The following is a 25659-nucleotide window of genomic DNA, read 5'->3' as shown; positions in this document are numbered from 1 at the left end:
TTTATAACTAAAATATAAAAAAAATATTTTTCTAGTTTAAGTAATATGGATAAAATAGTTATGATTCTTCATGTGCTACTCTAACAATTGTTTTAATTTTGACATTTCATAATAAGTTAAAAAAATTAAGTTTTTATAAGTATGTATTTCTGTGAAACTTCTATCAAAAACATCACAAAATTAAACTCCTAAATAATTAGACTCAAGTATATGTGAAAATAATATATATAAAATAATTTGCAAAATCCTCCAAAACAGCTGTTGTTTACATTTCATCTAAAGAAAATATTGGTTTAAACCAAATAATCTAATAAAAAAGGTAGTACTTATAATCGTTGATGCCATTTGTTGACCATTATCTAATACAGATATAATATTTTTAGTTCACTAGCATGTAGTTTTAATACTTTCAGTCATGTTATATTTCCTGGTTTTCTAAGCAGAAAAAGTATCACTAAACATTATTTTATTATTGAAGTCTAACCTTGCCAGCTGAGACTAGGAGTCCTCTTAAGTTATCTATTCCAGACAACAATGTCATTTGACCTTGGCCATCTGTATTATTTCCTTGAATTCTGCTAGAAGAAAGGTCAAACATTGGTATAGCTGGACAGAAGAGCTCTGAAAAGTGATATAGCAGAGCATAGCGATTTCTCAGCACAGAGATTTTTATGTCTCGAAGATGATCATATTCTAGAGGAACAGAAGTGGGAAGGCGTCCAGAGTTGCTAGGCTTACAGGTTGACCAGGCAATGGTGTGAGCTGACCCACAAGATACTCTGTTGATTTTTTTTCCTGGGAGAGACATATGAACTTAGCATGTTTTATTTCAGATATAGGATGTTTCTATACAATTTTCAAACACTTATGTCCCATTAATATTAAAGGTTAAAGCTAAAGAACCATTGTGGAGAAAAATGGCAATGGTATTTTCTGTTAGTGCCTATGATATCTATTCTTTTAAAACTGGAGCAAAAAAATATAAAATTCCTCTCCTTATAACATAATGAAATACACTATAAAATGCATTTTGTCTCTATTTCTTCTTTTATATCACAAATAAATCACAGGAAACCAATCCACACAAATTCATCACTTCACACTTATTGTACATGAAGGAGTTTTAATTTGATAGCATATTTTGTTGTTTTTCAGAATTGTAATGTGTAAGGTGTTTTGAATGGGTCAGATTCTTTACAGTAGGTGTCTGTGACTTGTTGGCAATAAAATTCAACAATAAACAAACAGCAATACAGTCCACTTGGTTTAAAATAATATATTGAAACAAGTCAAATGTATATACAAATGTTTGTTACACTGTTGGTTATCACAGTTATATCCAGAGCTTTAAATAATTGTCTCTTTTTCATCAAAAACCTCACAGTCTAGTTCAATTACTTCAGAACACAACTCACAAGATAAATTATCCTTTTCTACTCTATTATTACAGTAAAGTCTGTGATAATTTCACTTTAAAATCACTGCTATAACTGTTGGTTATCACAGTTGTATCCAGAAAGAATAATTATTTTTTATCAAAGTCCACACAGGCTGGTTTAATTACTTTAGAACACAGTCAGTTGAAATCGAAGGCGCAATGATTCCGGCTTCTAACATTATCTTGACTTCTTGCTTGATTGGGTCTCTCATCACATAGGGCATTTGGTAGGGCTTCATCTTCTACGACAAAGTCACCATATTCTGGTTCTGCATCTATGAAAGCGACACCTACAATGTCTGTCTGTGTTTCAACAGCTGCACCTATTAGGTCTTCTTCCCTCTCAGAGTACCTCTTCAACAGATTGGTGTGGTAGATCTGAGTCTTCCTGTCCACTTTCACCTTATGGTCCATTTTGTTGACCACTTCCTGCACTTCAAAAGGTCCTTTCCACTGCAGGATGACTTTGCTTTTATCTGTGGATAGCAGAACCAAGACTTTTAGTCCGACCTCGAAATGTCGATTCTTGGCATTCTTGTCACAGAAGTGCTTCTGACTGCCTTGAACTTCATACAAACTTTCTCAAGCAAGTTGACAGGTCTCCTCCTAGTGGGACTTCTTGGTAAGAAAATAATACTGCCTGCAGGTACTTGTCCCAGTGAAGTGGTCTCTCCTGGCATATCTCCTTCAGTTGGCTCTTTCATAAAGTACATCTAGGGTTGTATGGGGTGGTTGCTTTTCTTTTATTGAGTTCTTGTGGTGACTACAAATGCCTCATCAGTCTCCTTTCTGTCTGGTTCCTCTAAACTTCTACTGCCTGGTATATTACCAATCACACATGGCCTCAAGGACTCCCACATAGTATGGAGTGTCCACCTTTATTCTTGCGATGGGAAAGTTTCTTACTGTTCCATCAAACAGCACACATAGATGTACTTTGCCCATCATCTAGCCATCAGATACTCGACTGGTTCTCACTGCTGCACCCAGTGTTTCATAGGACTTTCACTTTCTTGTCCCTGACATAGCCTTCACCAACTGGCATGTTGTAATTTGTTGGCACCTCTCAATATTTGTCACATGCTCCAATCATCACTGGCACAGTTGACCTGTTTAGTTATGGCAATAGCACTTCCTTCTTGTGGTGAATCTGATGAGTTGTCTTTATTCTGTTTCTTCTGGTAGCAGCATCCAAGATGACAATCACTCTTTTCTTGTTTTTTGCCAGCATCATCTTTGTATGTAGCTCCAGTTGCTTCATGTTGAGATTTTTCCAGTTACTTATTGGTGACAGACTTCCATTCACTCGCAATCTGCCCCATTTTATAACAAGCATAGCATCTCTTCTCCTTTTGTCTGTTGACTTCTTGTAACCATTGGTGGCATCCTCCTTCTGGTCAGCCACCCCTTGTTTCAACTCTGACTGGTTATTCTTGGACTTGCCAGTTGTACTCCCTCCATGGGCTTCCATATATTTTTGTGCCAGCTTGATCATCTTGTACATGTCTTTTGATGCTCTCTCTCTTTTAGGAACAGTGACACATCAGGGATCATGACTGTTCACTTATTAGTTGCCAATCCACCTTCTGAAGTATTGCCATAGATGTGCCGAAAACTTGGATACAGTTTCTCCAGTGTCAGGTTTGACTTCTCTGAACTTCTAGTGAAAACATTCCTTGGTAGCTTCATAGCATTTCAGCATGACCACTTTTAACTTGTCATAGTCCATACCATCTTCTGATGTCTTGCCTGCATACACATATAGGCCTTTTCCTGTAAGAAGGAGGGCGAGACAAACTGTTTAGTCACCTTTGTCCCCATTCTGACTTTGAGCAAATCTTCATACCCCTCCAGGAAAGCATCCATGTCATCTTTCTGTTTACCAGATTTGGGGAGGTTGGGTCGGCTGGCCTTGACCCTATTGTCATTCTTGGGTCCTCTGTCTTTCTGTTGAGTGAGCTGGCAGTCTCAATTTGTTTTTTATTCTCTCTATTTCCAGTCTCTTCTTTTCTTCTTTCTCTTGCTGTTGTTTAAAAACTTTTGAAGGTAGATCACTATCTTTGAGCCCAAGTCGCTCGGCCTTCTCTATCTACTTATCAAAGTCAGTCAACATGGTTATATTGTGTGGTTGTGACCTCTACAATATTTTCAACATCACTACAGCTGTGCGTATATATAGGCCTATTTGCTGTTGTTGCTTAAGTTTACTTTTACCATCATTTACCACTATAGATCCTGGATGGCTTGCCACTGTCAAGTGTTTTGTATGGGCCTGATTCTTTACAATAGGTGTCTGTGACTTGTTGGCAATAAATTTCAATAATAAACAAACAGCAACACAGTCCACTTGTTTTGAAATAATATACCAAAACAAGTCAAAGGTATATAAGGTACATACAAATGTTTGTTACACTGTTGGTTATTACAGTTGTATCCAGAACTTTAAATAACTGGTTCAGTTACTTCAGAATACAATTTGACTAGACAAATTATTCTTTCTGCTTTGTTATTACAATACAGTCTGTGATACTTTTACTTTAAAAATTGCCACTATACATTCTTTATGGCGAAACTCACAATCATTCAGTTTAGACCTAGCTTTTGAATTACAGTTTCAACATACATTTATACCCCAACAGAGGTCTAGAATGTTCCACACACTACTAGATATTATGATGCAATATAACTTAATTAAAACAAGAAAAACTCAAAATTTTCTAGTAACATGGCATAATAACATAACAATCATCAATTCATAACAACTGAACAACAGTAAACAATTATGTATACAAGCTTGTGATAAACTATCGCTTCTAAAAATAACTAGATTTAGCACTTACACTATATAAACTATCTAAATCATAACACTCGCATTAAACTTAAACAGTCATGTATGTCTTACATAATGCATACTGGAGAAGTTTAGACATTTGGATAATAATATTGGAGAAAAAAAAATCTATAATCTCCACATAATAATAAAAACTTTATTTCAATCAAAATTTCACCCTTGTGGATTCATCAGAGCTAGTACAAAAACTTGTACTACTAGCCCTTATTAAGCTGCAAGGGCAATACATTGGCTGAAACAAATTTTTATTATTACCTGGACAGTAAAAGTCAGTCATTCTTTCTTCCCTCTAACTATTGCCAAAATGATAATGCATTTTACTGACCTTGAAGAGCAGTCACAAGTCGTGGCCTCTGGATAGCATTGGTTGTTCCATCACCTAGCTGGCCTTCATCATTATCTCCCCACGTAAAAACCTCTCCTATAAGAAATACAATGAAAATGTAATATGAATGGTGCTTCTTTTTAAATATATATATGTTTTCTTCTAGTTCTAGATACCCACGACAGAATCGTCATTTAAACTTAAGGAAGTTTATAACTTTCCTATACTAAAAATGTATTTCCGATAGGTACTTACCACCTCTCACATAAATAGCTAGAATCCCACATTGAACAGGTGGAGGGACTGGTGTGAGAGAAAGAAAGAAGCATCCAAAGGACACTCCCTAAGATGAGACAGATTCTAAGATCTGATGTGGGGGACCACACCAATTCTGAACCAGGTATACTCTTTGCCCATCAGAGAAAGATGTCATATATATGGGCAGAAAAACAGAGGATACATCCAAGTGGGAGAGAACTAAGGTTGGATAGTTATCAAACTATACAATATTTATGAAACTCTATCCCAGAAAATATAAAAGTGGGTAAAATGAAAAAGTATGTGTTCTAGGTATAGAGTGGCTAGGGTGCAACAGACCATACAAGTCAACTACATCCAAAATCTATGCTGCTGGGAACCAACATCCACGTGGGAGTAAGATGAGCATTTTACCAACAGTAAGTCAACTACAATACAAAACCCAGCCACCAGGAACTGACATCCATGTATGGGTAGGAAAGAGGATCATACCACTAGCAAGTCAAGTACAATAAAAAAACCCAGGCCACCGGTAACCAACATGAGTAGGAAATATGATCATACCACTGGCAAGTCAACTACAATAAAAAACCCAGGCCACCGGTAATCAACATCCATGTAGGGGTAAGAAAGAGGATCATACCACTGGCAAGTCAACTACAATACAAAACCCAGCCACCGGGAACCAGCATCCATGTAGGGGTAGGAAAGAGAATCATACTGGTGGTAAGTCAACTACAATACAAAACCCAGCCACCGGGAACCAGCATCCATGTAGGGGTAGGAAAGAGAATCATACTGGTGGTAAGTCAACTACAATCCAAAACACCCACATGGATGGCACATGATGATTTGTATCAGAGACATGCTGGAATCAGTCAATTCCAATTGAGGGGAGATAAAAGGCTTCTTTGCATATAGAAGGCAGCACTAAAAGAGAATAGCTATTTATGTGAGAAGAGGTAATGCACCATATTGGAAGTATCAGTTAGTGTAACTTAGTTGAGAAAGAATCACAGTGTAAATCATCAAGAAGTCTAATTAAATTCACAATATTACAAGCTTTAATACTATAGAAACTGTTTTATTTCATAATGAACATATCATGTAATCAGCAAAATAACTTGATAATTCATAAAGATAGACTAATGTAACAGCATGTTGACAAAAACAAAGTTTTAACATTACATAATGTAACAATCAGAAGTGAACTGACCTGTATCAGTGCATGCCACACAATGGAGTGACCCAACTGCTACAGACGTAACTTTCTTGCCTTGAAGAGCTGTCACTTTCTTGGGACGACGAACATGGTCATCCGTTCCATGACCAAGTCTGTGGTAATCCCCTTTACCCCTGTTAATTCAATCAAATCTAGTATAAGTATAACACAAATTATTACATGGTAAAATTGATTCAAATAAAAAATCTTTGAATTGCAAATATTTACAATATAAAAAACAAATAATTATCCATAATTTTTTTTAAGTAAAAGCATAAGGAATAGTCATTTCTTTCAGTATGCATGAGAGAAAAAGTGTCAAAATTAATTTCTAACCAACTGTTAGAGTATGGCAAAAAGCATATCTAGAATCACCAGCTAACTGCATTACTAATGCTTACAAACTTTCCTGCATTCTTGGATTTATAAAACCTGAGTCCATCCATTCATGAAATACATACAACAATTTAAACATTTAGCAAAAAAAAAAAGGTTTTAATCTGTATGATTATCACAGGCAATCAAAGCTTTGCCATTCATGTACTGCATAAAACAAATTCAAAATGAAAAGCTTATTTTTGCCATTATTTGAATGAATTACTTGTTTTTGCTTTAGCACTATTTTGGAAAAGCTTAGTATAATGAAGGTAGTAGTTGCGTATGGTGAAGGTAATTTCATATCATTCCAGAGTAATATATCATTATCAGAGCACTATAAGCATATCATGTTTGAAATCTTGTAGCCAAACCATCTTTGTGTTACCGACTACACAACAGCAGTACTGAAAGAAGTGTCCCAAATTATCTTGGTGAGTTAACATGCATTACATTCCTATTTGTATTATACAAAATAATTTTTGATACAGGTTGTATACACACCTTTAAGCATGCCAACAAGCTTTAACAATTTTAACTGGCTAATTGAAATGATGTATTACAGGAAAATACATATTCTACTAAAGTTTAGTTCAAAGTGCTCTATTGTTTAACAGTGTGGAGTGAACTAGTAACAGTTGGTTACAAAAGCATTTTATTACAAACAGGTTCATCATTATATCATATTACATAAAATACTTCACAGTCACACTGATAACATTACCCAGCCCTTAATAAATGATCCATTATGATTCATGGCATTCACTGCAGGTAACAAGAGTTCGTTTATCATTAAACTAACACACGCACTGATAACTACAGGTTTTAAAGACTTTTTAGTGAAAAGGAACATAATTCATCCTTTCTTCACCATTTTTATGAAAGGAATCAAACTTACTAGTAAAATGGTAAGTGTATATATCTTATGACACTGAATGTTTACTTACCAGGTATAGACACTTCCAGAGCAAGTCAGTGCCACAGAAAACTGAGAACCACACTCTACTTTAATAACTCCCATTGATTGTAAAGCTTCAACCTTTAAAGGGATCTTTGAACCATCACTACCACCTCTTCCAAGTTTTCCATAATCACCATCACCCCAGGACCAAACACTGTCATCACTGGTAATACACAGAGTTTGAGCATCTCCACTACCACATGCCACATCAGTAACTGAAAAACTAGCTAAAGCTTCCACCTGGTGAAAATAGAAAATATTCCATATATTCATATGTGCCCTTAATAATTTGTTTAACAGCTAACTGTAAACATTCTTTGTTGTGCTACTTTACCTGGAAAAAATAAAATATTCTCCCACCATATAAATACATTATTTTCTTCTTATAGAAAAAAAAATTGTCAGTTATGCAGGAAAATTAATAAACCACTGCACAGGAAAAAAAGAAAATTGAAAACAAAACAGCCACAACACTATAAATTTTGGAACAAAGCAATGAAGTAATCTTAATCAGTCATAACACTATAAATTTTAGAACAAAGCAGCAAAATAATCTTAATCCGTTATAACTAGGGATGTGTTTGAAGGTTTGCACCTTGGCCAGGAATTTGAAGATAGTTCTAAACATTTAAGACTTTTTTTTTTTCTATTGCAAATAGAAAATGTTTAACAGTGTTTGAATAGTAATCATATATAACATGTCACTGACATGGAAATTTCTATCTTTCATTTAGTATAATACCCATTACTTAAACAAAAGTTGTATAAAAAAAATGCCACCAAAATGTTGGTGAAGCAAAAAGGAGTACATTGAGAGTCTGCATAACTTCAATAAAATGTACTGAATACCTAGTGTACAAGTCATAAAAAGGTCCTTTTATATTTTCTAGCCAAAATGTTACTGTTACTCTGTTCTGTTTTGCTGTTTATTTATAATTTATTATTATTACTTATTCATTTGACTGACATCTTTCTCCAAGGTATATGTTTAATTAATCAACAATGTCATTAAAAAAATGTGACAAATAATACCACTCTAATTTTTTGTTATAACTGAAGGTCCATATTTAGTTTTTAGTCAAGCTGTCAGTGTCACTCTGCCTGTTCTGCTTTTTGTTTATTATTTTTATCAGATTGTTTAATTAATCATTAATTTTATGTTAAAAAAATACTGGCTTCTAACCTTTTTGGAGTGACTTAAACAAAAGTTCTTTTTTTGCTTAAGTCAGCTGCAGTAGGGTACTCTTTCAATACAAACTTATTGTATATAGCTAAAAGTCTATAAACAACAGATTTTTTAATTCTTATTTAAACTATTACTGTATATAGCATACTTTCTAACAACATGTGTATGTTTTATTTCATTTAGATGGATTAAATGTAAAATGAGAAGGCTTTGAATCAGATATAAACTAGTGGTTATGGAGACTCCATCAGTAAATTATACAAGTTTGAACCATCAAAGGTTCAAACCTTTTTTCTGTAATGTATTCAGAAATTTCAAAGGACAAAATTTACCTTTGTTACAGTACTAGTCTTAACAGAAAATTTCAAAACAAAGCAGTGAGTTAATCTTATTCAGTCATACAACTATAAGCATTTTTGAACACAAAGCAACCTTTTTAGGCCGAAGTTGATCATCACTGTCTCCATGACCAAGGCGTCCATATCGACCTTTCCCCCAAGTGTAGAGTTCCCCACCAGATGTTATGCAAGCACTATGAGCTCCACCACAGGCTATATCTACTACCTCTTTACCTCTCAATGTTTCAATAACACGAGGACGTTCACATGAACTGAAATATAAAAAAAAAAATATGTTAATCCAAATTCAGCATGATTTGAAGAACCCATCCCTTTCTAATTGTGTGTGTGCATGGCTCCTACTTGTGGGGCAGAATATTTTTTGCAATATCACTCTTGGAACTTGGTTCTTGGAAATTAACCTAGTTAGTGGTATACATGCCGTAACAATGAGAATAATCATACTATAACTTTTGATAATGTATGCATTATCTTCACAAAATGTTGCAGATTATCAGTAAACAGTACAAGGCTTTCATACAAAAATTATCAGTTGTTTTTAAAATTAAATATTAAGATTTTTAATTAAAGATTTACTCATCATTTTTTTCTTTTGGAATGTTGAATACCCAGCATGCAAAGTAATTTCAATTTTAAGATCTAAAATACTTTTTTATCATCTACAAGTTGTCAAATTTCATTTGCATAAACTCTATAACCCCCTAAGTAACTATCAAGTAACTTTAATTTTAGAAAAACTTCACATATTATCTGTTATTTTATCACCTCAACTGTATATGGGTTCATTAATTTGACCTTGTAACCACCATAAAAAATTAGGAAATAAATCCAAATTACCCTTTTTGTTTTAAAATGACTGAAAATTGTAACAAGATACCACAAGTGTTTATGCTAAATAGCTTAACCCTATGACTACCAGCCTCTTACATTGTATGTAGGTAATGTTGCTTTCACCATATTGCACTCCAAAAAATAAAACTAATGGAAAAAAATGTTTGAAATTTGACAAGAACTTTCCTAAAAGTATGTAGTTTCAGTAAAACAAAACATTAAATTTTGATTTTTTTCTACTATTTCTAATAAAAATTCATTATTTATTATAGATATTTGCACTTGCACTCCAAATAGTTCACCCATAAGGTGATTTTTCATGTTAAGTATAAAAATACTATTTTTTATCTTACAGTTTTCACATTTCATTTGTATAATCTCTAGAACTTCATAAACGAATATCAAAAGTTTTTTAAAGTAAATATATATATTTTATTTTCCATTTTCTCTACTATATCATTAACTCTAGCTATTATCATTCATGTACAGTGCAAAGGAATGTTTAAAATTAAGAAATAGAAATATGTACTTACCTTTTAACTCTTCATTCAATAATCTTAGAATATCTTCTCTGGGCCATATGCATAATTTCTCATCTTTACCTTTTCACTTCTAATTTACTTTTAATGTTCTATTTTCCTTTACTATTCTTTATTGTTGATTATTCATGTGGACACACATGTCTGTGGTTGCCCCACAGGCTATATAACACTGTCTTTGTCAGTTTGCACTCGGTTATTTATAAAACACATTATAAAAAATCATTAAACTTTTCACATATGAATTTTAAAAAACAAATAATACGTAATTAACTAAAATATAAAAGTAAAACCTAAATGCAATTCAACTATCTATCTATCCTACGGATAACAATCTCCAAGATACACTTCAATAGTCAACTTTTACATTGTGTGAGATCATAGAAAACATATGGGAAACATATTTTGAAATCTGCTCTTTCTATTGGTTATAACAATGCCATTCAAATTTAATCTGTTGCTAAGCAACATCCCTTTCTAATTGTGTGTGGGTGTGGCTCCTACTTGTGGAGGAGAACATTTTTTGCAATATCACTCTTGGGACTTAGTTCTTGGAATTTAACCTAGTTAGTGGTAAACTTGCAGTATATGTGTGTACTTTGACTGTCTGGACAAAACCTGTACTAAGTCATGGCATAGTTGAAATAAAAAACAGAAAAGCTAAGATATTTTTAAACATGAGCATGTCACATGATAAGAAAATTGAATATTTCATTATTGTTTTAGAGGTTTCTTTTTAAAATAAAGGAATAAAACTTTGAATTATAACATTCTCGATAATGTCATTAAACTATTAGGTCATCAAGAAATTAATGTCGCATTTTGGAACACTTTCATTAACCAATCCCCCAAAAATGTACATCACATATATAATGTGTAAAGTTTAGTATACTCTAATCCCTTATAGTGATGGCACACAACAACACACAAATTTGGCATATAATGCTGTTTGAATACAAGAAGGAAAACAATGCCTCTGTAGCCACAAAGAATATCAAAGTAGTTTATGGAAATGTTTTGAATGTTTGTAAGTGTCAACAATGTTTCAGCAAATTTCGTTCAGGTGACTTTAGCCTTAAAAACTTTGATGGCAGGGGCTCACATGTTGGAATTGATACTGATGCTCTGAAGATGCTTGTTGAGTCTAACCCAAGGCAACACACTCATGAAATGGCCCGAAATTGCATGTCTCTCATGAAACAATACGTAAACATCTAAGGAATATGGGAAACTCCATAAAGAAGGTGTTTGGATGCCTCACGAACTCTCCGATGATCATCATTTCCAATGTATGAACGTTGCTTCATCTCGTCTGGCACGTAATGCACGTAGAGCATTTTTGGACAGAATTGTCACCGGTGATGAAAAATGGATTCTCTATGCAAATATTAAATGCCAAAAATAATGGCTCAGTCCTAGACAAAAACCACTTCTGATCCAAAAACCTGGACTCCATCTGCAGAAAGTGATGCTTTGCATTTGGTGGGATATCAAAGGAGTAATTCATTTCGAACTCCTCAATCCAAGATGAACTGTCAATGCAAAGATCTAAAGTCAGCAACTGGAACATTTAAATGAAGCCCTTCATCAGAAACGCCCTTCACTCGTCAATCAGAAAGGCGGTCTTTTTCTCCACGACAATGCTCATCCACGTGTGGCACATTTTACGCAACACAAGATTATGGAGTTGGGTTTGGAAGTTCTCCCCCACCCACCATATTCTCCAGATATGCACCATCAGATTACCATCTTTTTCATTTGCTGCAAAACCATCTTAATAGGAAAACGTATGCAAATGTTGAAGGTGTTAAAGAGGACATCAACATGTTTTTTGCTTCAAAGCCAAGTGATTTCTGTAATCAGGGCATTAACGATCTGATTGTAAGATGGAAAAGCATCATAGATAAGAATGGAGACTATTTCATTTATAAATGTTTTGCTTTGATATATGTTGTTCGGGTTTCTTCATCTAAAAAAAAGCGACATTAATTTCTTGATGACCTAATACATTGATAGTAAAGTAATTTAATTAAATTTTAAATGTAACTCAGTAACACTTTGTGACATGTGCATAAAGGAATTTAAAGAGTGCAACAGCAGTCATAAGGTTAAGTCTCATAATCATATACATCTATTTATATTTATTAATTCTTTGTTTTATTGACCTTTGAACCATGTCTGACTAGTAATTGCACACATAAGTTGTAAATCACACAGTACATGTGCAGCTCATGTTACCATATCGAATAGCATAAAACTGGCCTTTACAAAGTACAAATGTCTTACTCTTCTTAGTCTTAGTACTAGCATGCCAGTATTTTGTAAAATGCAATCACATTTCAATTATCATACACTACATATGTATATATATCATTACTATTTACAAATGAATTTTTAAACTTTAATTATTTTTCTTAAAACATAGAACAGTAAATATAAAATACATAGAAAACAATGATGTCTACTAGTTACAAAATTCTTTTGTACTCGTACGTAATACTTGCTAAACCAAACTGAATTTCACATGTGTAGGATGTGAAAAAAATAATTGTTGCAGGTTTTATATATGTATTTTGAAATAACAAAAAATTATAAATTACTATACTGATACCACAAAACTCTACTGTAACTTATCAAGCTTTCTAACTAAGCTGAATCTGGATCTAAAAAGTCTCATTTCCTATCAGCATATCACCTTCATCATCACTCTTCAAACTCTGCAATGGCAATAACAGCTTTACCCACATAATTACTTTAGGGAAACTGACAGAATTATGTACTTCAAAATGAGTGCTTTCGATTGGTTATAAACATGTAATTGAGTATAGGTAAACAAGTATTTTCAAAAGAGGAAAAGATGGGCAAAGCCACTGTGGTGGGTTCACTAAATATAATAATATCCCTGCAAGCAGAAAAGGCAAGAGGTTCTTGATTTTATACTCTAGCTTGTAAATACTGGTAATTTTAGTTTCTAATTCATTATAAACTTTTTCTTTACCTTTTATGATGCCCACTATATAATCTGAGCAAATGCAGAAAATGATATATTATTTGACATACAACAACAAAAAAAAAATGTTTATTTAGCAATTTTTGTAATATGTACTGTTGAACTAAGAAAGTTAATAATGTATAATACTAAAATTTGATTCCAAATTAATGGACTTACCTTCATAAAATAGTAGTTTAATAAAATTTTGAATGTAAGTTCACAAAACACGATGACATGCTCCGACTCCCGACCAGTACGGAAAGGGTAAAACAAGCATTGTCCAATTAATTAAACAGGAATTTATTTTATCTACTGCTATACAACTACAAATCTAATATCTATTTTCTGGATGTTTTAAATATAAAATAATTCAAGAATTATTAGCATGTTAAAAAACAAAAAATGTTGATCCTGTTAAAGAATTAACATTGATTGACCTCTTGTTTCCATGACCTAATTTTCCATCATCTCCTTCTCCCCATGAAAACACCTCTCCTTCTGCAGAAAGAGCTAGACAGTGTTTGCCACCTGAATTAACTGCTACTTTCTTAATAAAGATGTGCTGCATACTTTCAATTAGGGTGGGGTTAGAAACACACTCTGTGCCTCCTATACCAAGTCGTCCTCCAGCACCATGACCTGTAGCATACACCTGAAATACAACAAAGTATAAGTAAGTAAGTAAACCTTGTGACATGTTTAATAATGGTGAATAGCATAACAGTCTTCAAAAACATAACCAAATAAATACAAATACACAACCATGCAAAAAGTTAAAGTCATCAATGGTGAAAGTGATAATTATGAAACTGTGTGTCTATCTCTCTAATCTAGCCTTGCATAAACTATAAAATATAGCTAAAAACACTATTTTTATAATATTGTTACACTCGTTTGTTTTAAGAGAAAACATATAATATGATTTCTATCAGTACTTCATGGAATCAATTTGGAATGAAAAAAATAAATGGGCAGGTTAAAGTACACATGTCATGACCTTTTAGAGAGCTATTTTCAAAGTTTTATTAAATAATTTTACTATTACTCATAACACTGTAAGTACTCAAAATCTTTGTTTTTCAAAGTCTTTTTTTATTTTTTCTTCTATGTTTTAATAAAAATAACTAAAATTTAAGCATTTGTGAATAAAGAGTATTTATTGGTTGACAAGGAAGTGTGCTGAAAAGGAAATAGAATCTTGTAACTATGTGCAAAAATTCCTTTGTATGCCTGTACAGGATACTGCTAAATTCCAAACATCTCAGAAGGATGATCAATATTCAAATACTTGCGATGTTTATTGAACTGACCTCGAACCATATACTGTAATAAGCATTTTCACAGATTCAAAGTGCAATCTTATTACTCTAGGAAATTCTTGTAGTAAAAACTTTGTTCCATTTATTTAAGCTTTTTACAGTATACACACAAACACTGCTTAAATACATATAACAAAAATGGCTTTAAGTGCATACACCAAACAAAATGTGGGCCTTAGAATTCAGAAATTTAGTATAGTCAATATGGAATCCAGCTTTGCGAGCTCATTTTTGATATTAAGGGCATCTTGCTAGAGAAAGCATTTGGATGCAGTTGGAAGGGTGTCATTAATATTGAGGTTCTACTGTAAATACCTGTTGGAAGTACATTTTCAGTGGAAGAAAATGTTAACTTCAGAAATTGGAATCGGAAGTGGTAAGGACTCCTGTGCTCCACTAGAAGAAAGGGGGGATATGCACCAGGGAGTCAAGAGAAATGCCACACTGGAAACAGTGCAATGGGTGTCTGCAATTCCTTAGTTTGAAATTCAGATAAACCCCAATCATAGGAATCATGGGTCCATAAAGATAGGCAGAAATCCCCATCTGCTTTACTCATGAGGTTTATGAGTGATGGTCCTTTATAAATGAAACTAGTAACTTTTAGTACAAAAAATATAGATACATATGCCACTGAACAAGCTGCTGGTGGCCTTACAGAAACACCCCATCTCAATAGTGAGCATTATAGAATTATTCATATCTAGTGCAACTATAATATGAAGCTTACCTGACCAGGCAACAACTGACACCAGGTGTGATCCTGAAATACAATATGAATCAACTAAAATCATAGAGAAAAAGTAATATGTTGATTTACCCCAGTCAAAAGTGAATCGACATGTGTAGAATCGTCACAGGAGGAAGACGATACCAGACTGAGAAAGACACAGCCAGGTTGTACAGATAATGTGTGACAAATGTATTGGGAGTTGTCCACATCCCAGCCAAAGCTATCTCCTCCAAAGGCCAATGAAGGCAAGCAGCTAAAGACATAATTAGATTGCTAAATGGGTGCAAAGAAACATTGTGCAGACAGCAACCTTCCATTGACAAGTCAGAATAAGTCAGTCGTATGAGTTGACAAATCCAACCAGTGAATGCAATAGTGGAAAGATCATAAGACACAGAGGGAATCATTGGAACAAATAGACAGGAATGATAACATGAAATGAGGTTGTACGAGCCACCTGACATCTCGGGGAACAAACCGGACAAAGAAGCTTATCTGGAACTGAACAGGAGTACAGGTGGAAAATGAAAAGTAAGGAAATAGAAAAGAAGGCCAAACCATCTGCTCAGACAGCAGATATCTTGGGAAGGATGGCCGATCAGGATAGAGGATAACATAAGAGGAATGAGAAAGGATGCAGGAAACATCCATGGCATCAATATCTGGAGTACAGGTAGAAAATGGAAAGTAAGGAAATAGAAGAGAAGGCCAAACCATCCACTCAGACAGCAGGTGTCTTGGGAAGGAAGGCCCGATCAGGATAGAGTATAACGTAAGAGGAATGGGAAAGGATGCGGGAAACATCCATGGCATCAATATCGAAACAACTATGACCTCAAGCAAGGAGGGGGAATAAGGGGACTTAAGGGAAAAATGGTACAGGGAACATGTAGCAATGGGTTCAATATGGCAAAACAAAGGGACATGGAGGACAGACAAGATGAAAGGAATAGAAAAGGAGGAAACTAACAGGGAAGACTTTCTGAAAATGGAAGAATTGGAAGGTGTTCAATAGGGCAGCCCTATAACTAGGAATGGACAAACCCTGAACAAACAACCAGGCAAAGAACTGGGAAATATGAGGTCAAGAAGGACAGGAGTAGCAGAAATCATGCCAAATGGACCAAAGTTTGAAGGAAGACCACTGTCTTTGGTACACAGACAAGAAGGAAAGTCAAATGGAATGGGAAAGGAAAAATGCTACACAAGAGGCAAGTCCCTGAGCTGAGGCAAAGGACCAGACAAAAGCCATGAGTGACAATGGAGTTTGGTGATGTCAGAATGAACTATGTCCAATTGTGGTTATCGAAAAAGATGGGACAGATGTAAGAGATGACACTCCAGTAAGGGCCAGAAGAGGAAACCACATCTGAGCAGACCAATACAGAGCAATGAGCAGAACATGACAAGGAGTGATATGGATAATAAAAAAGACTCGAGAGAGGAGGCTGATCAGAGGGTAGGCATATGAGTAAAGACCCCTCCAATCCTGACTGAATGCATCTACTCTCAGAGCTTAAGGGTGTGGAACCAGATACCAAAAGGAAGGAATTTTGGCAGTCCAGTGAATGGCAAACACATCTATATTTGGTGTTCCCAGTTGAGAAAACACCCACCAAAATACCCATGGAAGAAGGGACCACTCCATCCAAAGACCCAACGAGTGAAAATGATGGGCAAAAGAGTGTACCACTCAATACAACATTTGGAGCTAAAGAATGAATGGCAGCACCCAGAACTGGAAGACACGAACAAAAGAAAATGACGTGACAATGGAGCAATTGGAATATGAAGATAGCATCTGTCAGGATGATTTGGTCATCCAAAGTCTCAAGAGAAAAAAAAAACCTGAAGTCAGAGGTAGGAAAGGTGGCTTTAGATAAGAGTTCAACCGGAACAAGTCTATGATGGGCCTCCAATCTCCCATCATTCGAAGGACAAAAATTAGTCGGGAGTAAAACCCTGGTTGAGTAGGTACCACCCATTTGACAGCCCCTTTGTGTAGTAGGTCTTGAACTGATTAGGCAAGATGACTGGAAGAGGCACGATCCCAAGGAGGAGGGAAGGAGATCTGGGAAGTGATGAGGGGGAGCAAAACTGAAGGCAGAAACCTTCAGACAGAACCCTTAGAACCCATGGAACTGTCGCGAAGTGTAACCAGAAAGAGACACAAATCAAACATACTTAGAGAAAGTACTCATTACTAATGAACTAACTAAACCTAGAAATTTTTAGTGTACAAAGTTCATAAAAATAACAAACTTGCAAAACTATGAAATATGATGTAAAACATAAAACAATCAGCAATACCTAAAGTACAAAACCACTAAAGGTACTTAGATGTAAATATCAAACTTCTAAGTCTACTCAAAGAACCAATAAGACAAAGTACATGAAAGTCAAATCTACCCTGAAGAACACAAGAATGAAAAGGCACCCAGTTAGACTCAAATCTAATCCCTAATTAGCTGTGACAAGTAGTAAAGAAAATGGAACTTACAAACTAACTAACATGAACAGTAAAAAGAAATATAAATATTGAAACAACACACCAACAAAATTGGCCAAAGTTACAATTGCCCAAACAGTAACTATTGTGCAAAACCTGTATATATATATACTAAAAATCAAACAAAACAAAGTAATAATCAATGCTAAATACAAATTGAATATAAAGTAACTTAGATGGTAAAAGAATAATAAAAATCTAAATTACCAAATACTGAGCAGAGATGACATGAAAGACTTAAATCATCACCTGAGGAAATTAGGTCAATCCATACTGAAAAACTTACCACAGATCTCTTCGGAAAAAAAGAGATTACATGGAGGCACGGTAACAGGTGAAAGGTGCAGTATAATGAAATTTCCACTTAGTAGATATCCTTCCTCACAAAAAATCGTTATGTGAACGGAAGAAATTGATATGAACTCCCCACAAACTAAAGCGTGTACTTCCCCAGCTGACATTGTCAACCTTGAGACCTGGGGACTTATGTCATAACCACTGTTGACTGTCGCAGGAAGTTCATCATCCAACATATCTCAAATTCATATGAACAAATTAAAATTTGGAAAAAAGAAATCTTTCTAAGACAAATGACTAGAAACAATGGAAATCAAACCCAAGAATTTGAAACTGGTATAAATTTGTGATCAGGCATGATCAAAATTTTGTAGTCATGTGAAGAGAGTTAAAACACACGTCTATACATTAGAATGCCAATCGAGAAAGTGAGGATTATTCTAAAATAGTAGAGGGAGCTAGCTAAACTAGCACAGATGGTGCAATATGACTGGTGGAGGGTAGTCACATGATCAGTATGTTCTAAAATGGCACGAAATTGATGGGGTATAAAAGATTGATGTGCTGTTAGTGAAATATTTTAGCAATGCTAAGAGGGCAGTCCAGGATTAAGCTAGCTTTGGGTAAGAAGAGGTATGACCATTTCAGAAATACAAGTTAAACATTAACATTATGAGACAAACTTGAGTCAATCAGGCTTAATGTACAATATGAAAGATAGTTTATGAGCTTATATATTCTTAAATCCACAAGACAGATTTTATCCACTAATGACCATTTTATATGATGAGGAACTGACAACAGAAATGAGCATCATTTATTCAATATATCAAATTTAATATGCCTCTTACATTTTTTTCATCAACAAGGGGTAAAACATTATTTTAGTAGAAAGGAAACCAGAGTTCTTCTGAATTAACAGAACAAATCTGTTTTACCTCAATATGCTTATAAAGCAATATCTTATAAGAAACAGATGAGAAATATAAATCATGAAAAGTGCATGAAACAAAATTTTAATAACCTAAAATATTACTTAAACAGATGAAAAACTGACTAACTTAACAAGCAAATCACATTGTGACTATAGACTAAACTTGCCCTATAATATACAAATGACAGTTAAATGGCAGATTACTTCAACAAGTTGAGTCAAAAAGTGAGAAAATATTTTTAATAAATATCATCCTAGCAGACAAAGGCATAACTCAGAAAGTTTAATAAATAAAATAAAATATGGAAGTTCGTGTAATCATCTAAAAATAAAATACACAACATATCTGATACAGAAGAGGCAGAGCTACAGGTATTAAACTGCATATATTTAATTCAATTTTGGATTAATTTAGGAAAGGTATGAAAATCACTTTGAGCCCACCATGTTTTTCTTCAAATAATGAACAAGTCTAAATTCAGAAAAGGATAAATGGGATACATACAGTTCACTTTTCAAGACTTAACACCTAGAAATCATAAAAGAATAAAAAAGTACAGGTACCGAGTTTCTTTAATGAAAAGAGTATTTGATATAGAGTTGATAATAACAATCAAAATAAAAAGGAAACTAGTGAACAGAAAAAATGAGACTTAAATACATATCATTTAAAGCTGTAGCTACAAGTTATTTTTTTTCTTATAAGATCCAGAATGTAATTAGCTTTATTATATACATAAAAACTCTTCTTCAATTACCTTGTATTACAAAAAAGGTAAGTCTACCCTTACCTTGCCCTCAGCAGTCACAGCAAACAAGGTTTGCTCTCCCCCAACAATCTGTACAGGTCTGAGAGCAGTGAGAGCTTCACATGGTGTGGGGAGTTTAATTTTGGCTCCTTCAACACCTCCAAGCTGACCTCGGTGATTATGACCCCAGCCATGAATAGTACCACTACCTCCCCAAGCCACTGTCCAGTCATCTGGTCTCCTGAATAAAAACACAAAATGATTAAGAAATTTAATGCCACTCTAAGGATGACGAGTTCTGTTTAAATGTTTCACTTTGGGAAACATTAAACTTCTTTGATATTACATGCAACAATTCAAGTACTCGAAAGATACTGTGATGAGTTCATCACTGATAAGAAACTTAACTGTTCATACAAAACATAAACTTGCCAGTAGAACATTTTAACTATATGGTGATCTCAGATACTTTTTTTTTCCCCACAAAAAATTTAAAACATTAGAATTTGTTGTTGTTGTATGTTAATTTCTGCACAAAGCTACTCATGGACTACCTGTGCTAGTCATCTCTAATTTTGAAGTGATATACGAGAGGGAAATCAGCTGGTCAACACCATCCACTGTCAATTTGTGGGCTATTCTAATTGAATAGTGGAATTTAACCAACACTTTTATACACCAAAGGCCCTAAAGTTAGAAGTGAGATTTGTTTTTGCCAGTAAGTAAGCCTAAGCCACAGATTCTTGAATCCACAGTCTAGCATGCTAATCATCAGACTGTGCTTGGCTCAAAATCATTAGAGCTTCAAAAGATACAATTGAGACACTAAATGAACCTAACACAACATCCAGCACCAAAACCAGGTCCTCAAGAGGCACTTGTAAAAGCTGTAGGTGACACTACATATTATACTACATCAAAATTGAAAAAAAAATAATGCTACACTAAACCTGATAGGATTGACATCTTTTAAATTTAACACAAATTTGATTACAAGAAACAATATTAGGACTTTATCAATAGAAGCATTATACTGACTACCAAGTCACTGAATTTTTAGTGTATAAATATTCAAGAAATCTAAATGGAAACAGCAGATGTAGAAGCAATACACCAACTTATTTTCAAAATAACAAAATTCAAGAAACCTAAATAGAAACAGAAGATGTAAACCTGTGTTATAAAAAACGTTTACAACTTGGGTTACAGAAAATTTTCCACAAACTTCAATCATTATGTTAATCTTAAATAAATAAAAATTCAGTAGCTTTAACCCTTTAAGGTCGGGTATGGTAAATAAACACTTTATGTATCTTGCTTGAGAGCCGGGTGAGGCATATAAACACATATTCCTATTTATTAAAGATAGGTGTAGTTTTAAAACCACTATGGCTCCACTCTCTTTCTTTTGTTTGCTTTCATTGGTTAATGCATTTTTGAAATCATAATTTGATTAGATAAGCACCTTTACATCATTAGATACCATACAATGAACCATCCAGCTACCTCTACATCATCACATGCTAGCAAATGAAATATCTATTTATAGAAGGCTGTATTTACTGTAAAACAATGAGTTGTATTTGAATTAGATAAATTTTCTTTCAGTTATTGGTTCACCATGGACAAACCGTCTATGTCATCCTCATTCACGCGTACCAAAAGATGCCCTTTTAGCCCTCAATCAATGTGTAAAATTATAGATGAATGGAGTGATGAAGAAGAATTGTCTGATTTGAGTGACATTTCTTCAGATAGCAATAATATTTCAAGTGATGAAAGTGAGCCTGAGGCACATTCAGATAATAGTGATACTGGTAACATTACATGGAAGAATGGGGATGATTTTGTGCCTCATGACCATTCATTCTCTAACGAAAATACAGGAATTTGCGATTCATTTCCTATTCAAGAGAATGCACCCGTTACTGAAAATTTTCTAGCCTATTTCAATAGTGAACTTATGAAGACGATTGTAGACAATACTAATATGTATCGTGAATTTTGTGTACACAATTATGATGTACATCAAAAGGCAAAAAGCCAGTGTTGGAGTGAGACAACAATTGGTGAAATGTACTCTTCTTTTGCACTTACTTTACTAATGTCTCATGTGAAAAAAAAGAACAATAAAAGAGTACCGGTCAAAAGATGCCATGATTGCTACAGATTTTTTGGAAAATACAAGAACAGAGACAGGTTCCTTGAACTACTTAGGGACATTCATTTTGCTGATAATGACTTCCTGATGAAAGTGATAGATTGTGGATGATAAGGGAAGTGAATTCTATTTTGAAGGAAAAGTTTTCTGCTTTTTTCTGTCCATTTCAAAAAATTGTAATTGATGAATCCCTAATGTTATTCAAGGGGAGATTGATATTCAAGCAATACATACTGTCAAAGTGTCATAGATTCGGAATAAAAATCCAAGTTTTCTGTGATTGTGAAACAGGAATTATTTTGGATTTTGTTGTTTATACAGGTACTGATACTGATGTTACTAAAAAGATCATCATGGGGCTTCAGGTGCCATTGTGAAGAAACTGATACAAAAATATGAAGGGAAAGGCCACCTGTTGCACATTGATAATTGGTACTCTAGTCCTGGTCTATCTTTGTTTTTGAATTCACGTAATATTGGTTCTTGTGGAACCGTAAGAGAAAACAGGAAGAATGTTTGCTAAGCTGAAATCTGGGGAATGTGAAAGGAAGAAAAGTGGTAATTTGTTGGCTATATGTTGGCATGATAAACGTAATGTGACAATGTTTACCACTTTTCGTAAAGGACAAATGGTTAACAGTGAAAAGGTAAATCAAATGAAATTGTCAAAAAACCTGATTGTGTAGTTGATTACACTCAGAATATGCAGCTTATTGATAAAGCTGACATACAATTAGCCACCACAGAATGTGTTAGAAAATCTGTAAAGTGGTACAAGAAGCTTTTTTTTCCATCTGATGGACCTACTTGTGCTAAATGCTTATAATATGTACCTAGTCAAAACAGGAGATTGCCGTTTGAAATTCAAAGATTTCATTAGGGAGTTTATAAGGCAACTTCTTGAAAAATATGTTACCTTGACTACTGTTAGGCCGAGTAGAACAGTGAGTGGTAACATTGATAGGCTGAGTGCTGTAAATTTTATGGAAAGACACTATCCTGACCATGTACTTTCAACAGGAACTAAAAAAAGTGTCAACACAGATGTTTTGTATGTTCTAATACTAGCAAGGGAGAAAAAAAAGACTACCTATGTTACAACATGGTGTCCAGAATGCAAGGTTGGTCTATGTTTAGGTAGCTGCTTTAGAATTTATCATACATGAAAAACCTTTTAGAAAACTCGGTTAGAATCTTGTTATTAGTTTGCAGAGTAATGAAATTTGTTATTTTAATGTTTCTTACTATGTAAAAACGATTGTAAATAAATGTACTTATACGAATCGGCTATTTTTTCCTTTTTTTTGTGGTCGGTGTAGGAGCATGGCATCACAATGCCCGTCCTTAAAGGGTTAATCAATGTCATACACATAAGTCACAAAATAATCAATACCTGCACTCATGTAAGCTTTAAATCATGTTTCTAAGAACATATAAAAAGTTATGTAAAAAGAGAATTACTACTTTCTAACAGGTGGATTCTTTCTAGACCAGAATGCAAGAAATCTTGTTTTTATTAATTTTCTCATTTTTTAAACTTACTGTAGTTGTTTTTATGTACTCATTTTTACATGTTTTATTGACAGGCCTTACGACTCTTAAAATATTCACTTTACCTGTTCACCCATAAAATAAGTTGCTCATCATGTTCCTGTTTAAAAATGGTGTGGTTCTCATGTTCTGTAGTGAGAAGTTCATCTTCTGGAATCATCTCATGGAGCTTCTTGCGTACTTCATCTAAGAAATCTGTTGGCAAAGGCATCCTGTTGATCAAAGCAGTAGCCACACGAGCTGACATACAATAACGGCGAAACCACAACCAGCGATGATTCTCGCTACAACAAGGTAGAGAATCTAGACCTAGATCACATGCAAGTGCAACCAAAACCTAGAAATAGCATTAACAATAAAAACACATTGTAGTATATTGTACTATTTTTCTACTGTCTTGATTATACTATATCTTAACTATCTTGATCAATCTAAATAAACCGAACAGCTAATTTTCTTTTTCAGGATTTGTCATAGCTTGCTTCTAAAAAACATCAATATTCATATATTTCGTTATATAAAATTATACTTCACATAGAAGTCATCTTATATGATAAATCAAATATTATACATATTACAATGCATAAAAACATTTATCAGGACCTATTTCATCAAAAATATTGTAAGTGGCATACAAAATAGAACTGAAAATTTTTTAATAATTTTAGTAATGATAAATCAGCTATAAATAAACATGAAATCTTCATTTTCAAACACTCAAACAAGAATGTTTAATATTAATGTTGATCTGAAAGGATTACAGTTCATTATCATTTTCACCAAAAACATTCCTGCTAGTTTTTGACATCAAATCAACTCTTACTTTGAAAAAATCACTGTGCATCAAATGTTTGCCTCCACGCACAATAGGGTCTTCATATTCATACTGGCGCAATAAAGCTTCCGGTAATCCTTTGACTAACGAGCTTAAAGCAGAGTCACAAGAAGGCTGCAAAAAATACAGTATATTAATGTGAAAACTGAAAATCCAGCATAGTTTTTACAAAGAGTTCTTCAAGAATATGTAACTTTACATGTGTATGAATGCTAAAGAAAATTCATCATTACCCTCACAGTAGTTTAGATTTTTTTTATCAAGAGTTTCTGATTAGCAGTGAGTTATGAAGACCAGAATTAAACTAATTTTAAATAACATTTGGTATGACAAAATCAATGCATCAGAAAATTACATATAATAGCTTGCACTGAATCATCAGCAGAGTATTTCTCCTATTAACATTTTTAGACATACTCCCAATAATATCTAACGTGATTAAGCCAGCATACAATTACCTGCAATATTTAGATCACATTTCAGACTAGTATTTTATGACTTGTTAGAAAAATCCCTGGTAAATGTTGCTACATTAAACTTTTAATAAGCATTTTATTGTAAATTGAAAGTTAGGTGCCTGTGTGAAGTCTTACAGAATATTATTCTGCCTAAAGCATATAATATATAATAAAAAAAAGCCAAACAAAAGTTCAAAATTTAACATAAACTTCACTCATTAAGAGAAATATATCAACACATAAAATTAATTACTATTCATTGACCTGATGTAAATTCAAGTAATCTACATTATTCAATCACTCTTCATCCACAAGTTAAAGTTTATTCTTAATATGAATTATGGCTGATAAATCACAAATATATTACTTGTACACAGTAATTAGTATTAGATAAAATTAAGACCAATTCACTATCAATAGAAAAAAATTATAGCTTCCTATCATGAAAACATTTATGATAGATTATGACCCATCAATCAAAAATGCATTAAATAAAATTATTATATTCCAAACAGAAAAATATTATGTAAAATTAAGACCTATCAATTTGTGCAATAAATTACTGTGCAGGCATGAGTGTATTAAAAAGATTAATCAAGTATGAAACAAATAAAAAATCACCAGTGAAACAAATGTCCAAATTTCTTTCTGACCAAAATTATGACTTTCAATTATGAAAAAAAAATCATGAAGAATTATGATCCATCAAATAGATTGTTTCTTTGTAGTTAAGCACAAAGCTACACAATGGACTATCTGTGCTCTGCCCACCACGG

The 25659-nt window shown here is 33.7% G+C and overlaps 1 protein-coding gene across 4 annotated transcripts in view; it reads right to left on the bottom strand.

Annotated features, from left to right (window-relative positions):
• LOC106461435 (E3 ubiquitin-protein ligase HERC2-like) overlaps positions 1 to 25659 on the bottom strand; it is a 295564-nt gene that overhangs the window by 13327 nt on the left and 256578 nt on the right. For all 4 annotated transcript variants that reach the window (XM_022388408.1, XM_013921254.2, XM_022388410.1 and 1 more), the window contains exons 66-74: positions 24414 to 24539; positions 23656 to 23927; positions 19921 to 20119; positions 13775 to 13989; positions 9049 to 9226; positions 7417 to 7670; positions 6089 to 6228; positions 4615 to 4710; positions 485 to 795 (exon numbers count right to left, since the gene is read on the bottom strand). In XM_022388408.1, coding sequence (XP_022244116.1) covers positions 485 to 795; positions 4615 to 4710; positions 6089 to 6228; positions 7417 to 7670; positions 9049 to 9226; positions 13775 to 13989; positions 19921 to 20119; positions 23656 to 23927; positions 24414 to 24539 — 1791 coding nt within the window. The remainder of the gene's footprint in view (positions 1 to 484; positions 796 to 4614; positions 4711 to 6088; positions 6229 to 7416; positions 7671 to 9048; positions 9227 to 13774; positions 13990 to 19920; positions 20120 to 23655; positions 23928 to 24413; positions 24540 to 25659) is intronic.

This window comes from Limulus polyphemus, unplaced genomic scaffold, assembly GCF_000517525.1.
Source record: "Limulus polyphemus unplaced genomic scaffold, Limulus_polyphemus-2.1.2 Scaffold959, whole genome shotgun sequence".
Lineage (NCBI taxonomy): Eukaryota > Metazoa > Arthropoda > Merostomata > Xiphosura > Limulidae > Limulus > Limulus polyphemus.
Note: the sequence above shows the minus strand (reverse complement) of the source record. Positions and strands in the feature narration are given on the sequence as shown.